This window comes from Diabrotica undecimpunctata, chromosome 5 (assembly GCF_040954645.1).
Source record: "Diabrotica undecimpunctata isolate CICGRU chromosome 5, icDiaUnde3, whole genome shotgun sequence".
Taxonomy (NCBI): Eukaryota; Metazoa; Arthropoda; class Insecta; order Coleoptera; family Chrysomelidae; genus Diabrotica; species Diabrotica undecimpunctata.
This window is the reverse complement of record NC_092807.1, coordinates 143,262,669-143,290,228: the sequence shown is the minus strand read 5'-3', so window position 1 is coordinate 143,290,228 and position 27,560 is coordinate 143,262,669. Positions and strand designations below refer to the sequence as shown.

Here is a 27,560-nt window from a genome sequence, read left to right as displayed (position 1 = left end):
CAAGTTAGTTAAACATTGAAAAAATACTTTTTCAGATGATCCTTACAGAAGTAAAATTAGAGATACTAGCATTCCCGTGTCTGCTGATTACAAAGGTAGTGTTATAATTAATACATTAACCACGTTAACCGACATGTAGTTAACAACAGAAACGGCCGCTCAGCTTTCGTGTCCTAACATGTGGGCTTAAGTAGGTACTGTTTGGGCGGTTAAGGTGTTAATCACATTTTTAGTACTGTATGTATATATTCAGGAATACTACAGTATTTACTGCCTTCACTCGCTCAACCGTTTCCATCTCTCTCTGTTATCCCATTGCCCATCGTTTAAGCCTCCCTTACTCATGGCGTCGTCTACTTCGTTCCTCTCGGATCTTCGGGGTCGTTCTCTTTTCCTCCTTATCCATTCTTGATACTCTGCAGCATCTTCGTAGACATTCCATCTCTGTTGCTACTATCTTACTGCTATTTTTCTTGTTTATAATCCAATTTTCAGCCCCACATGTTATAATACTTCGCACTAATGTTTTATAAATCTGTTGTTTGGCCTCATATTTAGTTGTCGATCCCATCATACTGAGTTAAGTCGGATTGCTGTTCTTGTTTGTCCTAGTTTTTGCTTAATTTCTTCCTCTGTTGTGGTCCTTTGCGTGGTTATAAACCCAAGTATTTGAATTTATCCTTTTCTTTGATTGTTACGTTGTCGTCAATCTGTAGATCTTCTATGTTTTCTTCATTTGTAGATAGGTACTCCGTTTTCACGATATTAATATCTAGGCAGCCTTGGTATATTCTTCTTGTAGTTTCTTTATGATGTAACTGGGGTCTTCTTGGTCTTGTGCAATCACTTGATCGTCTGCAAAGGTTAACGTATACAGGTACTACCATGCCTTCACATTTTCTTTTCCATGTAGTCAAGGCTTTCTCTAAGTATATTTTGAATAGGGTTGGAGATGTAAAATAACCCTGCAGGAGCCCTTTTGTTGTGGTAATTTTTAGTACTGCGTAATATTATTGCGAGCTAGTTAAACATTAAAGAAATATTTTTTCAGATGACCCCTACAGAAGTAAAATTAGAGATACTAGCATTCCCGTATCTGCCGATTACAAAGGTAATGTTATAATTAATACATTAACCACCACGTTAACCGACATGTAGTTAACAACCAAAACGGCCGCTCAGCTTTCGTGGCCCAACATGTGGGCTTAAGTAGGTACTGTTTGGGCGGTTGAGGTGTTAATTAAATTTGTAGTACTACTTAATATTATTGTGAGTTAGTTAATTAATAAAGAAATATTTTTTCAGATGACCCTTACAGAAGTAAAATCAGAGATACTAGCATTCGTGCGTCTTCCGGTTACAAAGGTACTGTTACAGTTAGTATGTTTTTAGTACTATGTACATAATATTAACGCGAGTTATTTAAAAACTATAGTTATACTTTTTCAGATGATCCATATGAAAGAGATATCAGAGATACTAGCATACCCGTGTCTTCTGATTACAAAGGTACTGTTATAATTAATTAAATTTTTAGTACTGTATAATATTAATGAGAGTTAGTCAAACACTTAAGAAATACTTTTCCAGATGACCCTTACAGACGTGAAATCAAAGATACCAGTACGCCCCTGCCTTCTGGTTACAAAGGTAATCTCGTAATTGTTAACTTGTTTTTATTGTAGTATTATGGTTACAAAGGGCGATAAGTGTATGCAAGTACCCTTAACCTCAGGGAAATAAAAAAATTTAAGTACGTTCAGGACATCTCAATTGCCAGATATTTGACGATTTTTTTATTAAATAAATACCTATATATAGTAAGCGAACCTAACGTTTTTTGTAGACATTTTTGCGTGGGTTTCTAGAAATGTGTAGGAAATTCAAAATAGCGTATTCTAATTTTTTTTAAATAATTTGTTGCTCCAAAGAGCGTTTAGTCCAGTCGTCAGATATTTGACTCATAAAAATCATAGGAAGAAGCTGAATTTTGACGAGAATATCAATCTTGGGACCCCAAAAAAGTTGCAAGAAAGTTTACCACTTTTACCCCCGGACTTACCCCTAAAATCCCCCTCGTAGAGGGATAAAAACTCAAAAAAAATCGATTTATCAAGAATTTGTACAAAAAAGTGTTTCAATTAAAAAATATAGCTACGATGATTTTTAAACACAAATATTAATTAGCACTTTTTCTATAGAATGAACAGTTCTCTCAGAAATAACACTTAAAACGACAGGCGGTTTTGAATGTCAGTTGCGCCCGGGAAATCAATGTTAAATAAAATGCGTATGAAGTGGACGGTAAAAATTAGATATCTTTTTATCAGTGTTCTTTTGACAAAAATCAAAATGATTTTGAAAGGTGAAGAGCGCATCTTTCTGGTACAATTTTTGTATTTTGCCAAAAAGAAAGTCAGTTTATATAAATCTGGTCAATAAACAAGCGTCAATTCTCGTCAGATCAATAAAATGTATAATTTTTCCTGCCCCGTCATAGCGAAATTTCGATTTTTAGAGACCAGTCTTCCAAACCTATAACATGAAATCTGAATTTTGAGTTGTGGCAACAAATATGAGGCATTTGAAATATGACTGAAATTATATTATACTAAAAGAATTTAAACTTTTGCATTACAAACAATCGCACGTTACGGGAAATATCTCCAAGAAGATGGTTTTGAGTGTAATTCGTAGCAGAAAACGGGTAGTTTTAAAAAACGTACTAGCATAATTGAAAAATAATAGTTTTAAATGTTTTAGATCCTTTGTAATGTGAAAGTTTAAATTCAGCATTTTTTATGCATATTTCAAATGCCTAAATATGTTATAAGTTTGAAAGATTAGGCTCTAGTTATCGTATCGTATTGTATTGATCTCATGAAAATCATAAAAAATGGCAAAAATCGGGCCACGTATATTTATTTAACGCCTTTATAAAGATTATAAAGTTTATTTGCGGCAAAATACAAAAATTGTGTACAAAAGCTGCACTTTTTACCTTTATCTTAATTTTTGTCGATAGGACACTCAGATCAAAAGATAAAAAATTTTTACCGTCGAGCTGATACAAATTTTATTGAACAATAATTTCGCGCCTAACTGACATTAAAAATTGCCGATCGCTTCAAGCGTTGTTTCTAAGCGAACGGTTTATTCTGCATAAAAAATGCTAATAAACATTTTTGTTTAAAATTATCTTAGCTACATTTTTTATTGCAATTACTTTTTTCTATGGAGTACAGATTCTTGGTAAATCGATTTTTTTCCGTTTTTCCTTCGCTATGAGGGAGGTTTTAGGAGAAAGCCCAAGGTAAAAGTCGTAAACTTTTTTGCATCTTTTTGGCGTCCTAAAATTGACATTCTGAAAGGATCAGTGGCATGTTCGTCTCTGACGACTGGAGTAATTATTTTTTAACTCAGAAGTTATTTTTTCTGGAATAATATAGGACATAAAACAATAAAGATATAATAATTGCACGGGTACCTGAAGAAAAGTAAATACTTTTCCTTTTAATAACCACCAGAAAAGGTTTTAAAAAATTAATTTTTATCCAAAAAATATTTTTTAGAGGATTTTTTTATTTTTAATTTATAAAAAATTAAAATTACTTTTAAACTGTAACTCCTAGAGAAAATATTTTTATATATTTGAAAAGCTGATAATTTTTATACAAATTTGAAAAAAATAGAAAGTTATTCTGGGACGATTAGATAAAAAGTAGGAATTATTTTTTAATTGGCAGTTAATTTGTTTATAATAATCAAGAAAAGTAATGAGTTTCATGTTAAAGAAAAAGACTTAAAATTTTATGATATAGTAGTACAAGATTACAATAGTAGAAGATCTTCTGAAACCCGTCTTTCAGTGCGTCTATAAGTTTGACGTTGACAGTTGATCTGACAGTTGCCAGGATCGTAATCATACAAATACACAAAAATCAAACTGATAATATTGGCCATATTGGTTTAATATCTCTGGCCAAATATAAAAAGAGGATTACTTCTAATAGTCTAGTCCTCAGAGATTTGACCCCTAAAAATCATACGAAATAGCTGAATTTTGTTGAGATTATTAATTTTGAGACCCCAAAAAGATGCAAAAAAGTTTAACACTTTTACCTCCAGGCACTCACGTACCAGTATCGTGTTCTCAAATTGAGACTCCGAACTCGAACGGAACCGTATCCATCTTGAGAATGACTCCAACATGGGTGCCGAAACGTCGAGCATTAAATTCTCAACGCGGTTCTTCCCGAGACCTTAGTGATTTTCATTTATCTGACCACGGAAATCTATCCGAACATATATATACACTGTGTCCGTAAAGTATGGAACAAATTATTTTTTAGCTAAACAGAGCATTTAAAGAAATAATCCTGAAACACGTCGATTTTAATTTGCCGTATTTTAAAATAATATTCTAATATACAGGGTGAATTACTTTCGAGTAATGACGTCACCGTCATTTTTTTTAAATGGAACACCCTCATTTTGTCTCAATTTTCGGATTACTCTAGCTGAGCTGATTCCAAAAAAAAAATGTGATACAAAATGTGAATCAACATGTGATACATTTCCAAAAATGTATCACATGTTGATTCAAATTGGTACAGGGTGGATAAAAATACAATATTTTTGTGTGTGCTCATAAAATAACGCGTTAGTTAAATTAACAATATCAAAAATACTTATTGTCTAGCGGACAGAATATGAAAGAAATTATTTTTTATCAATTTAAAAGAAACATAGTAGGCTATGTTTTTGTTAAATGTCATTATTTGTTTAGTAATTTATTGATGTTCAGTGACTGACCACCCAAGAAAATCTCACAATATCTGCCCTCTCCTAAGGACCCATTACCGCCCCTATCTTCCTGTGGTGTCTATTCTATTCCTTGTTCATGTGGACAAGTGTATATTGGCGAAACTGGTCGCTCCGTCAAAACTCGGATTCAAGAGCATCAAAGATGCATTCGATCAGGTCTTTTCTCCCATTCTGCAGTTGCAGAACACTGCCAAGAAACCGGTCATTCCATATTGTTCGAAAAAACCCATATTATTTCTAAGAGCCCCTTCTTTTATTCCAGGAAAATCCGCGAATCTCTAGAGATCCGAAAAAATCGACATAATATCAATCGAGAGGAAGGATACTACTTGTCTCCCATCTGGAATCCCAGTCTAGAGCCGCCGTCCGGTCCCGCTACCACAATGCAGCCACATGATTGGCCAGCGCGCGCTTCTTGACGTTCGCGCCACGGAGTGTGCCGATACGTCCCGACACGACAGGTCACCGCGACTATAAATAGAGCGGTAGCGGAGTAATCGTCGGATTCACTCCCTGCCTCTCGACGCGTTAGTGTTCTGAGCTGTTGGACGTGAATCCCTGTCCTGGCATTTGGTTTTCACCTCTGGCTGCGTTGAGTAGTTGAGTTACTGTGACCAAATGCCCATCTTGGTAGTTAGTATTCGCCTCTGGTTGCGTTGAGTAACTGAGTTACCGTTGCTAACTACCCATCTTCCTTTCTTTTGTTTCTTTTTCTTTTTTGTTCTCCTGAAGAAGCTACATACAATTGTAGCGAAACGTCGAGATGAACCCACTTTTGGGTCACTCACAAATGACACGGTCCAAACCCGGAAGACGAATAAACTATAATAATAAATATATCACCATAAAAGACTCTGAAAGTTATAACATATCCTCACTTTACCTTTTTCGAAAACACCGACGATACGCCCATATAAAAATAATTATATATTAATGACAGTAAGCCATGAGATATCAGACATCGATTTTTACTTCTGTCAATTCATTAATGTTAGTGTCATGTTTTTTTATATATTTTACAATAACTTTTTGTCCCTAATTTTGTACATTTTAGAATCTTGACAAAGGCTAGGGTTACCTGCCGAAACGGTAATTTGAATAGCACAATAAAATATAGTTTCAAATTTAATATTACATATTGAACCTAAACCCAAGAAATAGTAGTTCTAACTTATGCATATGATTATCTTCTCAATATAAATTTTTCTTAGATTTGTCTAGAGTTCTATCAGAAGAGAAAAGTGAAGGCCCGCATATTTATACCGCCGAGCGAGCAGTAAGTTCAACTGTTTCAACTTGCAGTATAGACTGCCAATGCAGAACTGATCTTAAAACGATTGGTCTACGAACTGAACCAGGTCCTAGTCATATCAGCAGAGGAGAAGATAGTGAATCATTTTTATGTCCATGTAGAGATAAAGCTACGTGTACCCCTGTAAGGCCCACCCGTACAGTAAAACTAGGAGTACATTCTACGCTAGATGAATCGTCAGAGCCCTACAAGAATCTTAAGAGTAAATATGCTGTAAGAATATATTACAAAACAACTTAACAAAAAATAGTATATTTGGCTTTGATGGTCAACTAAAATGCTTATTTTTATTTTGTTTTTCTTTTAGGCATGTTACATGTTTTATCTTAATACACCTGACTCGGGACTTAGGTCATTGCTTTGTCTCTTTCCTGGATTACCGACGCTTTGATATCATATTAATGATTTATTTCGACCGATTATCATCACTTTTCCTTCTACGATTCTGTTATTATGTTTATTTCGTAATATATTTATCACTTCTTCTTCTTCTGGTTCCTATCCGTTTCGGATGTTGGAAATCATATTGACAATCATGACCTTGCTCGCTGCGGCTCGAAACAGCTCCGTTGAGGTTTTCTTAAACCATGTTCTTAAATTCCGCAGCCATGATATTCTCCTTCTACTGGGTCCTCGCTTACCTTTGACTTTACCTTGCAATATAGACTGCAGCAGGGAGTAACGGTGCTGATTTCTCATAACGTGTCCCAGATATTGCAATTTTATGCGTTTGATCGTAAACACAATCTCTGGTTCCTTCTTCATTTTTTCTAGAACTTCCTTGTTCGTGATCCTTGCTGTCCATGATATTCTCAGCATTCTTCTATAAAGCCACATCTCAAATGCTTCAAGTTTTTTAATAGTGGTGTCTGTAAGCGTCCATGCCTCCGCCCCGTACAACAACACAGAGAAAACATAGCATCTCAAATGTCTCATTTTTGTATCTAGGGATATGTTGTGACTTTTGAAGATGGCGCTCATTTTGTTAGAGACCGTTCTTGCCTTTCCTATGCGGCATTTTATTTCCTGTACATTGCTTTACTGTTCGTTTATAATAGTTCCCAGGTAGCAATACTTTTTTACTCGCTCTATCTGCGTCCCATTAATGTATAGATGAGCCCCATCTATATTTTCCTTGCTGAGAATCATTTGTTTCGTTTTGTGGGTATTAATGTTTAGTCCGTACTGTCGACTGTACTCGTTTATTCTGTCCATTAGCCTCTGAAGTCCCTCTAAACTATCTGCTATCATCATGGTGTCGTCGGCATATCTAACATTGTTTACTCTTTCACCATTTAGAAGGATGCCTTCGTCTATTCCGTAAAGAGCCTCGTTAAAAATTTTCTCTGAGTAAATATTAAATATTAACGGCGATAGGATACATCCCTGTCTAACTCCACGTAGTATTTTTATGTGATCTGTTTCTTCTCCGTTAATTTTTATGTATGCGGTCTGATTCCAGTAGAGTTCTGAAATTATTCTGAAGTCTTTGTCATCTAGGTCTGCTTCTTTTAAAATGTTTATCATCTTTTGATGTTGAACTCTGTCAAATGCCTTTTCATAGTCAATCAAGCACGCGTATACGTCGCAGTTAACGTCCCTGCATCTTTGAATCAGTACCTGTACTCCGAAAAGTGCCTCTCTGGTACCCACTGCGTTAATGAAGCCGAACTGTCTGTCCGATATTTGTCCCTCGCACTTCTTATAAATTCTTCCATGGATGACTCTAAGAAACAGTTTCAACATGTGGCTCATTAGGCTGATTGTTCGTTATTCTTCGCACTTTTTAGCCCCCTGTTTTTTAGGTATCGCTATGAATTCTGATTCTAGCCATATATTTATCACACAATGTTTTATTTAACATTATTTACACAAATTCAAATACGACGTTACAACTCATCCTCTACAGCTAACAATTCGTTATTGGTAACATAGTTCAAGTATTCTTTTCTCATGATTTAATGATCGAATTAATATTTTTTTGCACCAACTTTTAAAAGGTCAAAATGTTTTAAAAATGTATAAGTGTATTTTACTTATTTTTATTATTAGTTATGTTATAATTTTCGGGTTAGAATATTGCATTACTTTGTTCATGTTATTGAAGAAAGGTAACACAAATTCAAGGAATTGCAGAAAACATTTTGTCAATGGATCTTGTGGGCGTATTAAATTTTTTTTCTGATAAAAGTAGGCGCCTGGTAGTAACCGCATCTGTGAAAAATACAATCAGGGCATACTATACTTCTAGCAATCTCACCACAGCAGCTTCCAAAGAAAGCCATCTACATTGCGCTGGATGGAGAATTTTATGAATTTTAATATTTGTAAAACTTTGGAAATCTGTTACCGTTTCAATGCGTTTAGAATTATTAGAAATAAAGTTATATACATCCTCACAAAAAAGTTATTATTTATAGCTATAATACAATATTATTTAAGTTAACTATCATTTTATAACTTTCCCTACTAATAATATTAAGAGAAATTTAAAATTTGGCAAAATAAATATTTTTTTAAATTGTTTAAACAAATGGCTCTGTTTAATAAATAATTTACAAATTAACTAATTAAATTTTTACAATCTAGTAACGACATATTTGTTATTAAAAAGACATCAATTTGCGTTGATTAGAATCGGAGATATTGCGACTTTTATAAATTTAAATTTATAAATTCAGTTTTCGAATAATAGCATCCCGCTGAGCTAAATAGCTTGTTAGGCTATATGACCAAATTCATCAAAAGCAGTTGTAAGATATCTGTATCAAAGAGTGTCATGAAAAAGCCTTTTTATTTGATAATTTCTCTGTTCTATAGAGACGCCTGTTATAATTTACTGATTCCCACATTGCTATGTGTTTTATAGGATATAATTTTCCAGTATGGAAGTTATGTTGTATTCGGATGTAGGCTTTTTCCGGTTGAGGAACATTCTTTTTGGCACCCATACAGCTTACTTTAGATCGCTGATCCGCTTCTGACAAGTTCATTAGGTTATAGGTAAACTATTTACCAAAATGAGAATACACTGATTTATCAAAAAGATTCCAAAGGGACAACTTTCTAAGAGCACCCCGTATATTACCTACATAATTATTCTAGGCCCCCCGCTCGCGTAGAAAGAGATTCGGGTGTAGTTCTTTTAAAATTTATATACAATCTGTTCGTATTATCTTTAAAATTAAAATGAATTTAAAAGCGCCATCTTTAATAATTTACCTTCGTAAGGAAACGAGCTCAGATAGAGAAATAAAATGAAAAATTTAACACAAAGCTAACCTTTATTATTTTGTAACTAACAAAAAGTTTAAAATTCGTTCACATAAAACAATTCTGATATCTATGTAATTAAAAGATTAATAAAATCACTTCACTGTTATTTAGTTTACAGATAATCTTCACTATTCAATAAAAAATATATATAAAATTGGTACAACCTGAATTATCCACACGCTTGTAGAAAAGATATAATTTTTACCAACTAGGTACTCGGCTAGGATTTCAGAAAGTTAAATCTATTGGCAGCAGAAATATAAATCCATCGTAAAAATCCATAGGCGGGGGCGGGTAAGCAAACGGGATATTCCACAAAAAGGCACTTATATTAAATAACAAAGAATTTCGGAGACAGATAAATGATTATCAAATTAAATGGACAAACATTCGATATCAATATAATACAAATATACGCACCGACAGCAGACAGCCCAGACGAAGATCTTGAGATTTTCTATTCCGATATTGAAAAGATCAAAAAACACATGAAATCAGACGACATCAACATATTTATGGGAGATTGGAATGCCAAAGTAGGAGTAGAAAAAGTCGAATCGATCATCGGCCCATATGGTTTAGGGACCAGGAACGAACGAGGCACACGCTTTGTTGAATTTTGCCAAGAGAACAACCTAGTGTTTTTTAACACATGGCTTAAATTACCTAAAAGACGTCTATATACGTGGAGGTCTCCTAAAGATTTGCGAAGGAAATATTGTGAGTGTACCCAAGCTGTGACATAAATTCAGACCACAATCCTGTAGTCGCAACCATCCGATTAAAACTTAAAAAAGTAGACAAGGCTAAACCCAGTCAGAGAATAGCATGGAGTAGTGCTAACCAAGGACAGCAACAGAAGTATGAAGACATGGTAGACTGGTGGCTAGACATGGTGTAACTGCGTACAGCCTAAGAAAATAGCTCCCACTAAGGAGAAGACAATAAAAGAAAACATTGAAGACATGTGGGGGAAAATTAAAAATACTGTCTTGGAGGCAGCAGACCAAAAACCGTAAACATAGAAAACCATGGATGGCAAACAAAATATTACAAATTATGGAGAGGAGACAAATGGTAAAAAACAAAAACCTAACAAGATACAAAAAACTCAACAGGGAAATTGAGAAAAAAATAAATGTAGCTAAGGAAGAGTGGATGAAAGAAAAATGTAAAGAGGTAGAAGATCTGCATATGAAGCATAAAGATAGAGAACTACACAGAAAGGTTAAAGAAGTAGCTGGCATATGGAAACCCAAACAGTTATCGATTGTAACAAACAAGAAAAACCATATGGAACTGGACCCTGAAAAACAGAAAGAAATATGGGAGCAATATCTTAAAGATTTGTTTGGTGATCAGAGAACAGAAGAGACCCCACAAATAGATACAGATGAAAAATTAAACATTCTCACCGAAGAAGTTTTGCAGGCAATAAAAGACGCAAAGAACAACAATGCACCCGGCGAAGACCTAATAATAGCCGAACATTTTAAACACCTAAGTAATAGTGCCGTAAGGAAATTAACATCCCTCTACAACAATATATATGACCATGGCATAATACCGCGTAACTGGCTAGCATCCACATATATAGCTCTTCCTAAAAAACAAAAAACAAGGAAATGTGAAGACCATCGAACTGTATCTCTAATGAGTCATGCCGCCAAGATTTTTATGCGAATAATTTATAACCGAATTCAAAATAAGTGTGAAGAATACCTGAATTGTTCTCAATATGGCTTTAGAAAGGGTACAGGCACTAAAGAAGCAATTATGGAATTGACACTGATAGCAGAAACGTATGTTGAGGTTCAAAAACGGCTGTATGTGTGCTTTGTCAATTATAGAAAGGCCTTTGACCGCATTAAACACGGAAAATTGATTGAGGTGCTAAAAGAAGTAGGATTGGACGGACACGACATAGCTATGATAAGTAATACATACTGGAACCACAGAGGATGCGTTTGAACAGAGAACGGAAACACCAAGCTCATCAACATAGAACGAGGAGTGCGTCAAGGGTGCATTTAATCCCCCCTATTATTTAATGTATATGCCGAACATATAATTAGAGCTTCTCTTGAAGATCGCCCCGAAGGTGCCAGAGCCAATGGAATCATCATTAAGAATATAAGATATGCCGATGACACCGTAGTATTAACAGAAACAGAAGACCAAGATGAACATATTATCAGAAGAAAGTTACGGGCTGGGCTTGGACATTAACTTTTCCAAAACCAAAATTCTGAAATTCCACAAAAACCTCCATGAACAAGTTACACCTTACATACAAATAAATGGTTTAACTTCAACAATGGGACCCTTCAGAGTTCCCAAAGCTTCATATACCTGGGCAGAGAACTAAATAGTCAACTAGACCACTCAAAAGAAATTAGAAGACGCATTGAAATAGCATGATCTGGTTTCATGAATATGCGTAAATTGCTCTGTAACCCCAAGCTATCAGTCTCAATAAGATTGAGAACACTAATAGAGACCACACATAACACAAGTGTTATGTGCGGTCTCGATTACTATGTGGCTGTGAGACCTGGACATTAAAACAGTATGACGTCAACAAATTAAATTTATTTGAAATGTGGATGTACCGCCGAATGCTAAGAATAAGCTGGATCAGCAGAACTATGAATAAAGAAGTACTGAAAGCAATGAACACACACCCTTATCTGGTCAATACTATCAAAATTAGAAAGACGTCATATCTAGGACACATAATGCGCCATAGGGAATTTGAGCAGCTCCAGGTAATATCAGAAGGCAAGATTGAAGATAAAAGGGGTATAGGACGAAAGAAAAAATCTTGGCTACGAAACATCAGAGATTGGACTCACACAAAAGGAAATGAATTAATTCATCAAGCCCAGAACAGAGAGGAATTTTCCATATTGATCGCTAACCTCAACAGAGAAGGCACTTAGGAGGAGGAAAAGAAAAAAAACGGATTTTTCGGCTTACCTCGTCAAGGGACCACTAAACAAAATTTCGTCCTGTATGCGTTCTCGTACGTTCCTGGACAAGTCAGAACAAGAAAGAGAGATGAATCGCGGGAAGTAACCAGTGCTAGGATTTTGTGAGGCCAAAATCGGAACTACTATGAACTGCAGTTGAATTCTTGAGAGGTAATTTAGATGTTTCCGTACTTGACGGATAGGTGGCGGGATTAACATAAGTTTAAATATTTATTAAGAATTACAATTTGTATAAATTATAAAGGATTACCTTTTGAAACGGTTACAAGGTTTTTGCTATTGGCATTCACGAAATGCGATTACTCATTTTTCCTTTAAGCAAACGCTGATTATAATAAAATACGTTACGTTACATTATGCATTTATTCTTCAGTTTCAGCTTCATTTCTTACGTTTAAGTGTTAAGTATACAATAATAAAAACTATACTAATTAATTCTAAATAGTTACATTATTAAATATTTCATAAAAATATAATGGATGATCTATTTTAAAAGAACAAATCCCCTATGTTATCAGGAAAAGGAAAGATCCCACCACAACCCTATATATGTAGATCATAACCACTATAAAGCAAATTTTATATTTATTCTATTAGCTGTTCCTAAACTACTTCAAACGTTCCATACATTTACCTCACACTGTATTTAGATACTGGAAAATTTTATCGAATGAAGATGTAGTCATCTTCTTCTTTGTCAACCATTTTCCATCCACTCCTGAATGTAGGTCTCTCCCAATTGCTTTCATCTTTCTCTATCATGTAGTCATAGGCATTTTCTTTCTCATGATGTAGTCATAGGCAAGGAAAATTATCGTATCAATATATTTTTATGTTTAAGGAACTGGAATGTGTATGCAAAGAGCAGCAGGAAAATATACGAAACATAATAAGGGAGCGAGATATGTTTCAGCAAAAGTATCAGAAAAGTCTTTCAGTAAGTATTACATTATTTAAATGTTGTTGACTAATTGTCTTATTGTGAAAGTGCAAAACAAATATTTGTCTTGTATTTTTTTGTGAACAGGTTTATCTCCTGCACTTCCGATGAAGTCAACAATCAGTTGGCGAAATATTAAGTGACAAGAAAATAAAATTGTTTTAATTTCAGTAATTCCAGACCAACACAACCAGAAATATACAGAACATTCTAATCTAAAGAACATTTTCTGTAGATTGGTCCAGAGATTCTCAAAGTAGGTGACGCGGCACCCTGGAGTGCCACAAGCATTTGCCAAGGGTGACGTGAAACATTTAAGAAAAGTCAAACAACCGGCCGCTGCGCCACTGTCCAATCGAAACATGATGACTATTTGTACTTGTGTATTCTCGATGGCGACCGAGCATTCATTCCACAGTTTAATTTTTGCAGCCGATAAGTGAGTTTTGTAAAAATTAGAGTTAGATTTCAAAGTGGAAGTTTTAAATATAACTGCAGAAGAAAAGTGGCGACGTAAGTAATTATATTCATTGGAATTAATATGTATAATATTTTGTACTTTTGTTGCTATTTTTGCCATAAAATATGTCTTGCACTATTACGGTTGAAAAATACTTTTACTTTTTTTTATTTGAGACATTTTTTTCGTTCCAGAATAATGAAAAATTGGCTAAAATCTGGGTCTTTGAAAAGGAAATGTAGTGAAGTCTCTGAAGCATTTGAATTAACTGATTCAGTGACAACTGGCAGAGATGGAGAAGATGCAAATGTCCACGAGATCCATTCGAGTTCAGCTCATCTAAGTTGTTCTTCCTCAATTCGTGGAAAGGAGGTTTCTTACCAAAAAGAAATTCGGGGAAAAATAAGAACATTTTTTGCTAATGGGTGCTTGGTTCCATCTGAATTAAAACATTTGGAAAGTAATCATCCTGGTTCAGCCGATAGGGCTGAAGAAACCTTTAAACCTCACAAACACAAGCAGAACAGCAAGTCCAGCAACATCGGTACTTTCATCAAGCTGTAAACTGAAGAATTCACAAGTTTTTAATCTATTTATAAACTCTCTACAAAGTCTGAAATAATGTGAATTCTCTTGCTTATAGTGCTGTTTGACATCTGCACATCATCAATCTTCTTGGTCATATCTGGACCTAACATGCATTGTACGACATTCTTCACTTAAGATTTAATCAGTTCCTTGGCAATGGTTTGGAGTTTTGCAGGTTTTGTGAAAACAAACAATAAATGATGTTTCAGTAGCGTTTTCGTTTTCATTTTTGCATAATCTTTCCATCATGCATGACCCTGCCTGAAGAGATGAAGCGCGACGTTTAAAACTTATTTAAAATGTATAATGTATGTCTGAATTGTCAATATCAATGAGTCAGATAAAATTAAATTATTAGAAGAATTTTCTACCAAGTAACAAAAAACAAAATTTGTTTAATTTATTAATGTTTGCATTTTGAGAATGATTTCCAAAGTGGAAATTGAAACGTCAATAAACTTATTTTAACCTTCAATAGTGACTTATTCCCAATAAATTTGACTCAGATGACTCAAAAAATAAACCGGTCAGCGAAGATAGCAGTTTGAAACTCAACTACCGTAAAGGAAGCCAAGAAGAATTCTAGATGCAGGTATATTCAGAAAATAATGTTGTTGGCAAGGTTGCAGTGTGTTTCACATCGACTTATCTCTGTGAGTCTTCTTTCTCCGCATATGCTTACATTAAAAACAAATACAGAAGTAAACTTCAAGCATCAAGGGATTTGAGGGTCAAACTTACAAAGATTCCCATAATTATAAAGGATATAATGAAAACATCAACGAAATAGTTTCATTCAGCACATTAAGTAAGAATATTTGAATATCAAATGTACTGTATTTTATTGGTCTGAAATAAAGTTTGTATTGAAATAAAATGAGCCTCAGAATTGTATTTTTTTCATTTTTTGTCGTTTCCCAAATCGCTTCAAGGGTTGGTGTCTCGAAATATTTTTAGCCCTGTAAGGGTGCCGCGACTAAAAAAAGTTTGAGAACCACTGGATTAGACTAGATTTAAGCCTTGAAATTTTTTATTTTTTCTAGAAACCAATAGATTCCAGCAAAGATATAGAAGATCTGGAAAAACAACTTTCTGAAGCTACTCCCGAAATAGAAGCTAGCATGATCAAAAACGAATTAGAAATTTTAAGGCAATACTGTTTAAAGCTTAAAGCTGCAGAGGAAGAAAATGAAATACTTAAAAGAGAGAAAATGGAATCAAAACGTCAAGGAAAACCGAGACTTCGAGATAGTAAGGCTTCTGGAGTTGGAGTATCAGAGTTAGATGACGCGGTAATCTTTCTTTTCTATTATTTTTCTTAATAATAATTTATTTGATAGGAATAAGATACTATTTTTTAAAATTTAATTATCTTTTGATTGCTGTAGAAGTATACTGTAAGTCTTATTTCGGATTTAATTTTATATATCTTTATTTTTGTCTATAGTAGAAGCTACAATTAGAATGCAGTGTTGGTCTTACGGCACGCAGCTATGCTGCTCATGTCGGCAAAGTGGTAGGTGTGTGGTAGTTTGGCGATAAACTGAGAAATCAGGACCGTACGCGCTTCATTTCAAAAATCTTCACTCATTAATTTAACTCAGTTAAATAAGAGAATAAACAAAAAAAAAACAAATTAATTCTATAAAAAGTGCCTGTATACATAAAATATCTTGTACCTCGTAAGTACTTGTATACATATATACAAAAAAAAATGCAAGTAGTTTACCCTATATGACACGATAAATATTTATACATAAAATACACAAGAAGATCATAATTGAAATGTACTGTGGGTACAGTACTAAAAAACAAATGAGCATTAAATCTGAGATATTTTTCGTTAATTAATACTAGTCACAATCCATATCTAAATCGTCCTCATCCTCTGAATAATCACCTATATTAATTATCATCGGTTCAATATCTTCCTACAAATTGTGCACCGCAAACATTTTTTCTTCTGCTTTCTTGACGTGGTTCACATAAGTATGCCATTTTTCTTTAGATACGTGTTGGTAAGCTTCTTTTATCATCCGTTTTACCGTTTTTTCTTTAAAATCGACGTTGTTTGAAGCCACAAACCTTTTCACTTGACTCCACATCATCTCAATGGGGTTTAGCTCGCAATGGTAAGGCGGCAGTCTCAAAATCTTAACGCCATATTTTTACGCAATTGTTTCATTTCTGTACTTGTCGTACTCGTCTCTAAATGCGACAGCGGTATCCAGTAATTCACTTTTTAGGTAATTTGCCTTGAATAAAATGTTCTTTTTGATGGGCCACTCCTAAGTTTGCCTTTTGTTCCACAATATTCTTGGAAAATCAAATTTGCGGGAGTAGTATGACGCATTATCCAAAACGACAACGTTTTCTTTGACTTTTGGCAAGTTTGGAATTAACGCCTTCTTAAATCATTCTTCATATACATCTCCGTCCATTTCGTCGTGGTAATCAGCGGTGTTCCCTTCTTGGCCAAGAAAGTTAATTCGGCCCATGCCAAAAAACCAGTTTCGCTTTCTGCATAAAGAAGAACAAATTGATGACCTCTTTAGGTTGGAGCTTTCAGTCCAGTGGAGAGCCGTTTTATAAAGGCATTTCGTGGATTCCTGATAGTTGTGTTCCTCCATTCCCTTTTGACTAAAGCACCGACGCTAATTTAAGACTCATCGGTATAAACAAGATTTACATTATCCTTTTTCCTCAATGTTTTTATTTGTCTGAGGTACTTGTGTTTCCAGGATATGAGATCTTTTTTTTCCATCATTATCGAATCTCGACTTCTTTTACCATATTCTAAACCCATGTCATTTAGTAGCCTACAAAATGTGGTTTTTGAAAAAGCTGGTACGTCCTCATCATCCTTCACTCTGTTTATTATGCTATCGACGGTTGGTGGTGTGTTTTTCAAAAAAAATCATGGACAATTATTCTTATTCGGGACTTCACTCCCTCATCGTAAGTATTCTCACGTGAATTGGACTTAAAACTGTTTTTATTTCTTTTTTGTACCAGTTTCATTTCGTCTTGCTGAGCCTCTTCGTGGATGTCATAAATTTTGCTAACACTCACACCTCACATTTTCGAAACTTTTTTCACAGTAATAGTCAAGGTGTCACCATTTTTTAAGTTCAGAGGATAGTTCAATACATTTAACACCACACGTTTTACTTGCACACAAAGAGTCGTACCCTGTTTGGAATTCACGACAGATACTTTTAACGGCTCCATGATGTAGGTACTTTCATCCGCTCCAATAAGTTTTTGGTCTATTGGCCAGTATCCAAATCGACAAAGAGACATGTTTGTTTTGCGTGGATAATGGGGATTAAAACCAATTCGCTTCTCCTAATGATTTTATTATGATCTTTATTTCCCAAAGAAAGTGTTTACAATGGAAGATATGATAATTGATAAATATAGATAAGCTATAATGAGTTTTTGATATATTTTAATTTTCTGATCAGAAGATCATCACACTATCTACAAAAAGAAAATAAAATGGCCTAGCTTTAAATCAGCGAAGAAATCAGACACCTCCCAACCATAAAAAACTCAGAAGAACTAGAGGCAAAAGTCAAAAAGACGAAAATACAAGAGAAGCAAAAAAAAAAACTTCGCTACAGAGGAAAAACATACCCGTCACAGAGCTAGATTCGAAGACATCAGCCAAGAGCTAAGGAAACTGATCAAGAAAAAAGAACAGAGCAAAGATAAGGGTCATTATAACAGAATACATCGTAGCAGGCTTCAATGATAGACAGTACATGGAGCACCCTTTTTAGATGTTAGCGAAGCTTTCGTTAGAGTCTATCACAAAATATTCTTCTTCAAATAGAGCTACAACCATTTGTGAGTCATGGCCTGCTTAACAACGTTCTTCTATTCTGTCCTGTTGGATACTTCTCTTCGCCAATATCTGATATTCATTGTTTTAAGATCTTCCTCTACATCGTCTATCGACTTTTACGGAGTCTTTCTATTGTCCTATTTCCTTGGGGTCTCCATCTGTGAATTACTTTTACAGCTCGATTATCTGTCATTATTTTTAAGTGGCTAAGCCAGATTAGTCTTTGTTACTTTACAAATCTAATGATATCTGTGTTCTACATTGATTAATCCAGCTCATAGTTCATTTTTATTTTCCATGAACCATCGCTTAAAATATCAAATATCTTTCTTAATATTTTGCGCTGAAATATTTTTAATTAATTTTCATCAGTGGTTAAAAAGGTCCACGTTTTATATATGACCACTGGTCTAATTACTATTTTGTGAATTATAAGCTTAGACTCAGGATTCAGTAACTTACATTTCATCAAGTCTTTATATGCACAAAAGCACTTATTACCGCTATGAATCCGAGCTTGTATTTCTTGACTGACATTGTTGTTGTCATTTATCATTCCGCATAGCTAGGGAAAGGCGGAGTCACATTCGTAGGTATGGTTGGCTACCTTCAAATTCTTATATTGATTCACATCCTACAAGAACAGTACATGGGGCAAACATGGTACAGGCTCAAACTAGAAGCTTAACTGTGAGAAGAAGCAAGCTCATATTCAAAACGAAGTATATGGTCATCAATAGCATCATGCTGCATATGCATGGAGATAGACGTACAAGCTGCTCACGAGGGAATACCACGAGAAGCAACAAACTTTCCTCGATACGTAGTAGAAAGATTCCTGTTCAGAGATACCTAGCAGATTAGAGTACTGGACCAAATTAACAAAAACGCACAACTATAATTGTGCAAACTAACGGACCATCCCAACCACATTCTGCAAGATATCATAGGTATGTCTACCACCGATGGAAGTACAGAAGACTCAAACAGCTACAGCTTGGCAACAACCAGATGAAATAGCATATAAGTACTCGTAGTTCTGCAACGCTTGAAAATAATTCACCCTCTGTCGGATGAATTATTTTCATCTCATTCCCAAATCCCTCAAAAAAATAATAAAAAAAGCCAAAAAGGGGCTAGAGTGAGCCAGTTTTCATTCAAGCGTTGAGATTTTGGAGTCGGCTTAGCCTAAAGGCTTGGACAGACTTACAGAGGTTTGATGCTTATACACGCAAGCACATAAATACGACAAGAAAAAGCTGTCCTGGACTTCACGTGGAGAACAAGAAGCATAACATGACAAGCATAATTGTAATAGTAGCCTTTCATGAGTATCAGTCTGCAATGAAAGACATTTGGTGGAGAGCCTAGAGAGCATTGGGGCTAAGAGGATTCGTCTTTGGACCAATTCTCCCCACTTGTAAAAAATTTCTTTATATGTATGAAAGTCCCTTTCCACGGCGTGATTACTACTGTGTAAGTGTGCATTCAGTGGCAGTAGTTCGGTATCTAGTGAACTATATACTACAAGAGTAAAATTATTTGAGATTCTAGTAAACTTAAGGTCCGAAAGTCTTGATGAAGAGTCCAGATAGAGAATAGAAAGCCCGACATGATCCAACTAAGAAATTAAGTCAGTTTACTATTAAGTTATATTATTTTTTACTCTTTTGTATTGTGCTAACTAATATTTATTCTCGTATATAATAAATACTATATAAGCACGTTGTGTGTGCCGTCGGTTTTATTTTTGATTGTGGATTTAATCCATTAGCAAGAAAGTTAATTATTTTGTTTCTGTTTTTATAGAACAAAGATGAATGCGAAGCTTGCATCAGTTTAAAAATGAAAATAAAAATGCTGGAAAGAAGATTAGCCCAATGTTCTAACACCGTTCCAGAAGACTTCGAAATTTTTAAAAATCAATCATTATTAGATAACGCTTTAGCAGAAAGAGACGAAATGCAAAAGAAAATTGAAAGAATACACGAATTGGAATCCCAACTCGATGAATATAAGAAGAAGGCTGCAAGAACTGAAGATTTAGAAAACCAGTTAATACGATTACAGAGAGAAAAGACTTCAAATTATGATTTACGAAAGGTCCAATCGAAATGTGTATGTGTCCAACGAGAACTAGAAAATGTCAAAGCTGAGAGAGATGCTATCCTAAAAAGATTAGGTATAAACTGAACACATAACACTTCTCAAATTATATTAAAAATACATATCTTTACTATTTTAAACACCTTTTTACTTTTTTTATTTTGCCGTAAATAAAGTTTCTATAAATCTGTTAAATAAATAAACGTTGCACGATTTTTGCCATTTTTTACGATTCTCACGAGATCAATCAAATTTATCACTTCCATGGACCGGTAGTTGTAACATAAAATTTCGATTTTGAGTTTTGGCAAACAAATATGAGACATTTATAATATTTGTCTGCTTTAGATCTGTTTTTCAAAAAGCTTCTTTGGTATGATTTATTATAAAATATCAGTGTACTGTGCCAATCATTCGTTAAGTATGGGGGACAAAATTTTGTATGCCGTATTAAGAAGGGAAATTCCTTAAAGTTTTAACGGTTAAGCACGTTTATTTTTTTTCGTATAGGGCATATAATTCCAGTATTCCAATCTTCTGGTAAAGCCCGTTCTTGCCATACCTGTATTAATAGTTTAAAAAAGAGGATTACAAATGTTTGATTGCCACATTTAAATATTTCTGCGGGTAGGTTATCTGCTCCTGGTGACTTGTCTCTGGCTAGAGACTGAGTTGATTTATTTATTTTTTCTAAAGTTGGTAACGTTGGTAGCTCAGTTTCCTTCCGTTTTAGTTCTATATCATCTCCACCTTCAGGTCTACTTTCTCCATTAGGTCCAATATCTGGACACAACATTGAGTTTTAAAGAACACCTACAAAGAAAGGCAGCAAAACTGAAAATGCAAACTAATATAGTCCAAAAGCTATGTGGCATCCATATGGAGGTCCTCAGACATCATCATTATTCTGGCTTCACAATCCTACGTGGGTCCCAGCCCCCTTAAGGATCCATCGCCTTTCTCCGCCAAGCACGTATTCCCATATTTCTCCTCCCATATTTCGAGAAATATGGGAGGTCCTTAGCCTCCGTACTCAGATTATCCGACCTCGGACTTGTATACTCGGCGGCTGAATATGCTTGCCCGGTATGGCTCAATAGCAAACACACGAAGATTATAGACACCCAATTAAACCAGACAATGCGAATGATCTCAAATATAATTAGAGCCACACCGAACTATTGGCGACCCATTCCGAGTCACATTCCACCGCTGAAACTGCGAAAAAGTCATTCTCTTCTCAGAGAATATCGAAAAATCAAGGCTAACCATCTACTACGGATCCACCATGATAAGCTTGATATCGAAATAAACAGACTGCGCTCCAAATATCCCCCATTGTTAAGAGCCAACTCCTTACATCAGGAACGTTTCAACCTCACCAACGCTTGGAGAAGACAATGCGAGAGCGACTCACCACAGGAAGCACAAGAAATGGCCTGTATCAATCAGAAACCGCTAGGCCTTGAACTGACCCGCAATACATGGACAAGCAGCGGTAGATGTGTTGACAGCTTATATAAATGGGAAAAAGTCCTTACTCCTGAGTGTGAATGTGGTACGCAACGACAGGCCGTCCGTCACGTTGTTGAAGAATGCCTCCGAAGGCGATTCCCTGGAGTTTTCGATTAGTTTCTGAATACGACCGAAAATGTTTTACATTATATTAATAATTTAATCTAATTTACATTTGATAAAAAATAATTATCAAATTTAAATAATCTTAAACAATTTCACTAATTTTGTATTGAATTTTCACAAAACTTTAGAAGATGAGGCCCGTTCTGAGCACTAGGTGCTTCGGACACTGTCGCCGTCATAATATTCGTATTCAGCGACCCCAAAAACCACCGAGTAGTAATATTGAACCCATTAACTTCAGATATTTCCCGATAACAAATTTATTTTATTTCATTACTTCGAAATGCACTTTGGAAAATGCATTTTTTCTGTTTAATAATGCAATTTTTATTTCGACATTTTTACTTTAGTTCACAAAATTTCCTATCGCTGTTAAGAAACAAATGCAACAATTTTCATTTACTTTGAAGTATCACTGATGATTGTCTGAGACCCGAAAATTTTGTAACTTTTTTGGATATTTTTATTATTAACTTAATATACCAATTACGTTAGAACTTTTACTCTTCCTTGCAAGTTTTTTTTTAGATCAATTTCGTTTTTCAATAGCTTTTTGAGCCTTCTTCTTCTTGCAGTACCGTCTTCTATCGGAGGTTGGCTACCATCACAGCAATCTTCACTTTGTTGGCTGCAGCTCTGAACAACTGTATTGAACTGCACCCATACCACTCCCTAAAATTTCGCAACCAGGAAATCCTCCTACGTCCCACATTTCTCTTTCCCGAGATTTTTCCTTGGATTATGAGTCTAAGCAGAGAGTACTTTTCTCCTCTCATTATGTGGCCCAGATATTCTAGTTTTTTCGTTTGTATGATTTTTATGACTTCGCATTCCTTCCCCATCTTCAGCACAACATCTTGATTTGTTACTCTTTCTGTCCATGGTATTTTCCATATTCTACTGTAACACCACATCTCGAATGCCTCAATGTTTTTGATGTTTATCTTTTTCAGTGTCCAGGCTTCCATGCCGTACATCAGAACGGAGAAAATATAGCACCTTAACATTCTCGTTCTTAAGTTTATATTTATGTCCCGGCTGCATAGGAACTTTTTCATTTTGACAAACGATTGTCTCGCTATCTCTATTCGCCTCTTGATTTCTCTTGTCTGGTCATTAGTATCAGTGAAGCAAACCCCTAAATATTTGTAGGACGTAACTCTTTCAACTGGCTGATTATTTATGGTTAAATTCACATTGGTGTATAGCTCCTTTGTTACAACCATGAATTTAGTCTTGTTGATGTTCAGTTTTAGACCATATTTTTTGGTATGGGTGTTTATGTTTTCCATCAAAAACTGTAAATTTGCTAGGTTATCTGTTACTATTAGCGTGTCATCAGCGTATCGTATATTGTTAATTAACTCTCCGTTAATGTTCATACCAATGTTTTGCTCTAGGAGCGCTTCCTGACATATTGTTTCGCTATATATATTGAATAATAGTGGAGAAAGCACACAACCCTGACGCACACCTCGACGAATCTCAATTTCTTCGGTTAACTCATTATCAACTTTGATTTTTGCTGTTTGTCCCCAGTACAACCTGGATATGATGTTAATGTCGCGACTGTCGATGTTTTTGCTTCTTAGGATTTCATACAGCTTTTGGTGTCTGACTTTATCGAAGGCCTTCTCAAAATCTATGAAACCTACGTAGAGGTCTTGGTTTACATCCAAACATCTTTGCATTAACACACTCAGACCAAACAAAGCTTCCCGTGTTCCCAGTCCACCTCTGAATCCAAACTGTGTGGCGCTTATGTCCTCTTCTAATTTATTAAATATTCTTTTGTGTATTATTTTAAAAAATACTTTTAGTGTGTGGCTCATCAATGCTATAGTTCTGTGGTCTGAACATTCTCTGGCGTTATTCGTCTTCGGGATTTTGACAAAAGTAGAGGAGAGCCATTTCTTTGGTATGATGCCTGTTCTATGAATTGTGTTAAGGTTCACCATTATTTCAAGTGCGTCGTCGTCTATTAGTTTCAACAATTCTACAGGAATTTCATCTGGTCCTGCAGCTTTACCCCCTTTTGTGTTCCTTATAGCATATTCTACCTCGCTTTTTAGCCGTTCGTATCTATATTGATTATATTTTTCAATGTTAAATTATGTAATATTTTAAATATTATATATTTCAGATCTCATGAAAGAGGAAATGGAACGCTTACGAGCGAAAGCAAAGGAAGCTGAAGTATTTCTCATAGAGCGAGATAAACTCCAAATAAAAGTGAACGGCATGTCACATGTTCAAAACCATAATGAAAATTTAAGACTTAAATGTAAATGTCTCGAAAATGCTGCCAACGAACGAGATATGTACAAACAAAAATACGAGGAGCAATTAAATGTGGATAATCAAGTGGAAGTGGAAGATAGCACAAAATTAAAACGAGATAAAGAATTACTAAAAAAACAAGTTGGCGATTTACAGTCTTGTATAGTGGAACAAGATAGTGAAATTAAAAGATTAATGGAACAAATTGATTCTTTGATTAAAAACAAAGAAGAAGTGCAGGTTAGTAGTAATTTGGATAACTAAAACGCATTCATATTTTCATTTTAAAAATTTTTGTACAGCTGATTTACTGGCCAGAATGATATTAACAGAACATGAAATCGAAGAGACTTGCAAAAATGTTTTGAATATAGGAAAATCGAGAAAGAGACGAGGAAGACACTATTACTTTGTCGTGTAAGGACATGTTATTCATATAATGTCGGTTCAGTATCAGGCTACATTGGTTCCATCTTTGTTGGCGAGCCACAAATCTTCGAGAGTACACCGATGAAGACAGTTTCTACCTATAAGAAGATATTTCATTTTTTGTATTTCTTCACAGTATTAGTCCACGATTATAGTGGTTGATCTAGTTTTCCTTATTTTACCATGTTTAATTTCACTGTACCTACCCCAGTTCTTATCATATTCATAGTTTTCCACGTATTTAAGTCTAGAGATTAGCAGGTCCATATCCGGAGGTTCAAGAAAATATTCGCACTGTTCCAAGTGGACAGATCTGTTCCAAACGAGGCACGCATATATATATATATATATATATATATATATATATATATATTATATATATATATATATATATATACAAGGATTTCCACAGTTTTCACTGTATTCCTTCACTCAACCGTTTTCTCCAATTTTTCCTGTTTAGCCAGTCCCCTTCCTGTAGGTTTCTTCTACTCATTGCTTCGTCCACTTCATCTCTGAAAGATCTTCGGGGTCTGTCTCTCTTTCTTCTTCCTATCGGGCTCCACTCTCTTATTCTATTTATCCACCGATTTTGGTCTGCTCTTCTGACATGTCCGTACCAGGTTAACCTCTTCTGTCCGATGTAGTCTATTAGGTCGGAGTTCATTCCCATTCTCCTCTTAATCTCCATCTCCTTAGGAATTCCATCTCTGTTGCTCTTATTTTGTTTTTGGTTTTCTTATTTATTGTCCAATTTTCACACCCATAAGTGAGGATATTTCTTGTCATGGTATTATATATTTTTTTCTTTGTTTTCATGCTGATGTTCTTATCCCAATTTTCGTATGCAGTCTCTTGTTTGTCCTAGTCTATTTTTTATATCTTCCTCCGTTGTTCCTTTGTTTGATATTATGAAACCTAAATACTTATACTTGTCTGTTCCTTTGATTTGTTTACCTTCGTCTATTTCCAGCTGTTTTATTTCTGTATTCTCCGTTGTTAGGTATTCAGTTTTCTTTAGGTTTATTTCCATCCCATTCTTTGTATATTCCTGCTCCAGTTTTCTCATCATAAAACTGAGGTCATCCTCGTCTTGTGCGATCACTATTTGGTCGTCGGTAAAACTTAGCGTATATAGATAATCGTTCCTTACTGGTATACCCATTCCTTCGCACTTTCTTTTCCATGGTTTCAGGGTTTTTTCCAGGAATATTTTGAACAGGGGGGGGGATGTGGAGCAACCCTGTAGTAGTCCCTTTGTCGTCTTAAATGGACTGCATATTCTATTGCCCGTTTTGATAGCTACTTCGTTATTCTTGTAGCTTTTACCGCGTTTATTAATCTTCGTGGAACTTCGATGTCTTCCATTGCTTCCCATAGTTTGGTTCTAAGTATTGAGTCATATGCCTTCTTAAGATCAACAAAAGTCAAATGGACAGATCTATTTTTGGCCATTCTTTTTTCTATTAGTTGTTCGACCGTGTAATTCGTGTAATTCGAGCTGTTCGACCATATTCAGCCGTTAAAAAACACAGTGCCTGTGCTATTATGCTCAAAACACCAGAACATGCACCAAATATACTTCCTGTTAGCTACTTGAGTATGCTGTTCCTAGTTGTTACGTTCCCTCTTGTTTTTACGCAATGTGTAGGTGAAGAACCGGTCCAAACTCACTATATATATTAAGGAACACTCGAAGAGTGGTGGGTGGAAGTGGAGAAATAAAAGACAAAGTAGGTGGCTACTTCATCTATTTATTGAAGACGTATCGCTTTCTAATCAGAAAGCATCATCAGTTCATCTAAAAAACACAATATGAAAAAAAAAATATAAAAAAAAATATGTTTTTTCATATTGTTCTTTTTAGATGAACTGATGATGCTTTTTGATTAGAAAGCGAAACGTCTTCAATAAATAGATGAAGTAGCCACCTTCTTTGTCTTTTATTTCTTCACTTTGACCGAAAATCCCACCACTCTTCGAGTGTTCCTTAATTTATATTGGATAGACGATCGTACTCCCTATATATATATATATATATATATATATATATATATATATATATATATATATATATATATATATATATATATATTTGAAAATTACTAAGTTCTCGGGAAGAACCGATTTGAGACGTTACCAGTATCTTGTTGTGTAGAAATACAAGAACCGTCAAACTCCACTGAGGTCTCAACCTGCCTACTTCTCAGTGTCGAGTGACGACCGGTCTTACCCTGTGTAGTTTCACCATAGGAAGGCTTGTGTCATCACAAAGAAACAACTCCATATCAGCTCCCTAGGTGTTTTAGGTGGGTTAGGTAATCTCTCAAACATAAAACTCAATTTGGTGGTGAAAAGGTTCCTAGCAAAAGAGTCTAAGGACAAGTAGGGAGCAGAGCCCCGTGAAGGAGGATCCCAGGGTGTAGGAGACCCTACATGTGATCCGAAGTAAGGTTAGGCTTGACTATTTATGGGTTGGAAAATGCACTCCTTTTATACACTTTATTTGGTATCAATATGTGCATTTCCAAGTTCATCGGCCAATGGTAAATTGAATAGGAGGTAGAAAGGCGGGGCGATACGCATGTACGTTCATTGGTTCATTGGTCCATAGACCACGCAATGACAGTAGCTCAGCTAGTGGGAGGTCGCTGAAGCAGCGGTCGCCGTGTTGCCGACAGTCGCTTAGCGTCAATGCGCGTGTTTAAGCTGTTAGGCTGTTTTTCGATTTCTATGGCTTTACGAATGATACTCGATTTTAGGGAGCGGAAGGGAGCGATTTCGAAAAAGCAAAAACTATCGCTTTGAAACTAAAATTGCGGACAATAAACATCGTAAATTAGACTATATTCCACTAG

The 27,560-nt window shown here is 35.2% G+C and overlaps 1 protein-coding gene across 12 annotated transcripts in view; it reads left to right on the top strand.

The window, feature by feature from the left end:
- LOC140441907 (uncharacterized) overlaps positions 1-27,560 on the top strand; it is a 45,459-nt gene that overhangs the window by 12,306 nt on the left and 5,593 nt on the right. For 4 of the 12 annotated variants that reach the window (XM_072532899.1, XM_072532896.1, XM_072532895.1 and 1 more), the window contains 10 exons: positions 36-95; positions 1,052-1,111; positions 1,306-1,365; positions 1,450-1,509; positions 1,591-1,650; positions 6,039-6,352; positions 13,250-13,345; positions 15,440-15,688; positions 20,056-20,428; positions 24,137-24,513. In XM_072532899.1, coding sequence (XP_072389000.1) covers positions 36-95; positions 1,052-1,111; positions 1,306-1,365; positions 1,450-1,509; positions 1,591-1,650; positions 6,039-6,352; positions 13,250-13,345; positions 15,440-15,688; positions 20,056-20,428; positions 24,137-24,513 — 1,709 coding nt within the window. The remainder of the gene's footprint in view (positions 1-35; positions 96-1,051; positions 1,112-1,305; positions 1,366-1,449; positions 1,510-1,590; positions 1,651-6,038; positions 6,353-13,249; positions 13,346-15,439; positions 15,689-20,055; positions 20,429-24,136; positions 24,514-27,560) is intronic. The other 8 variants (XM_072532901.1, XM_072532900.1, XM_072532897.1 and 5 more) reach the window with 3 other exon arrangements.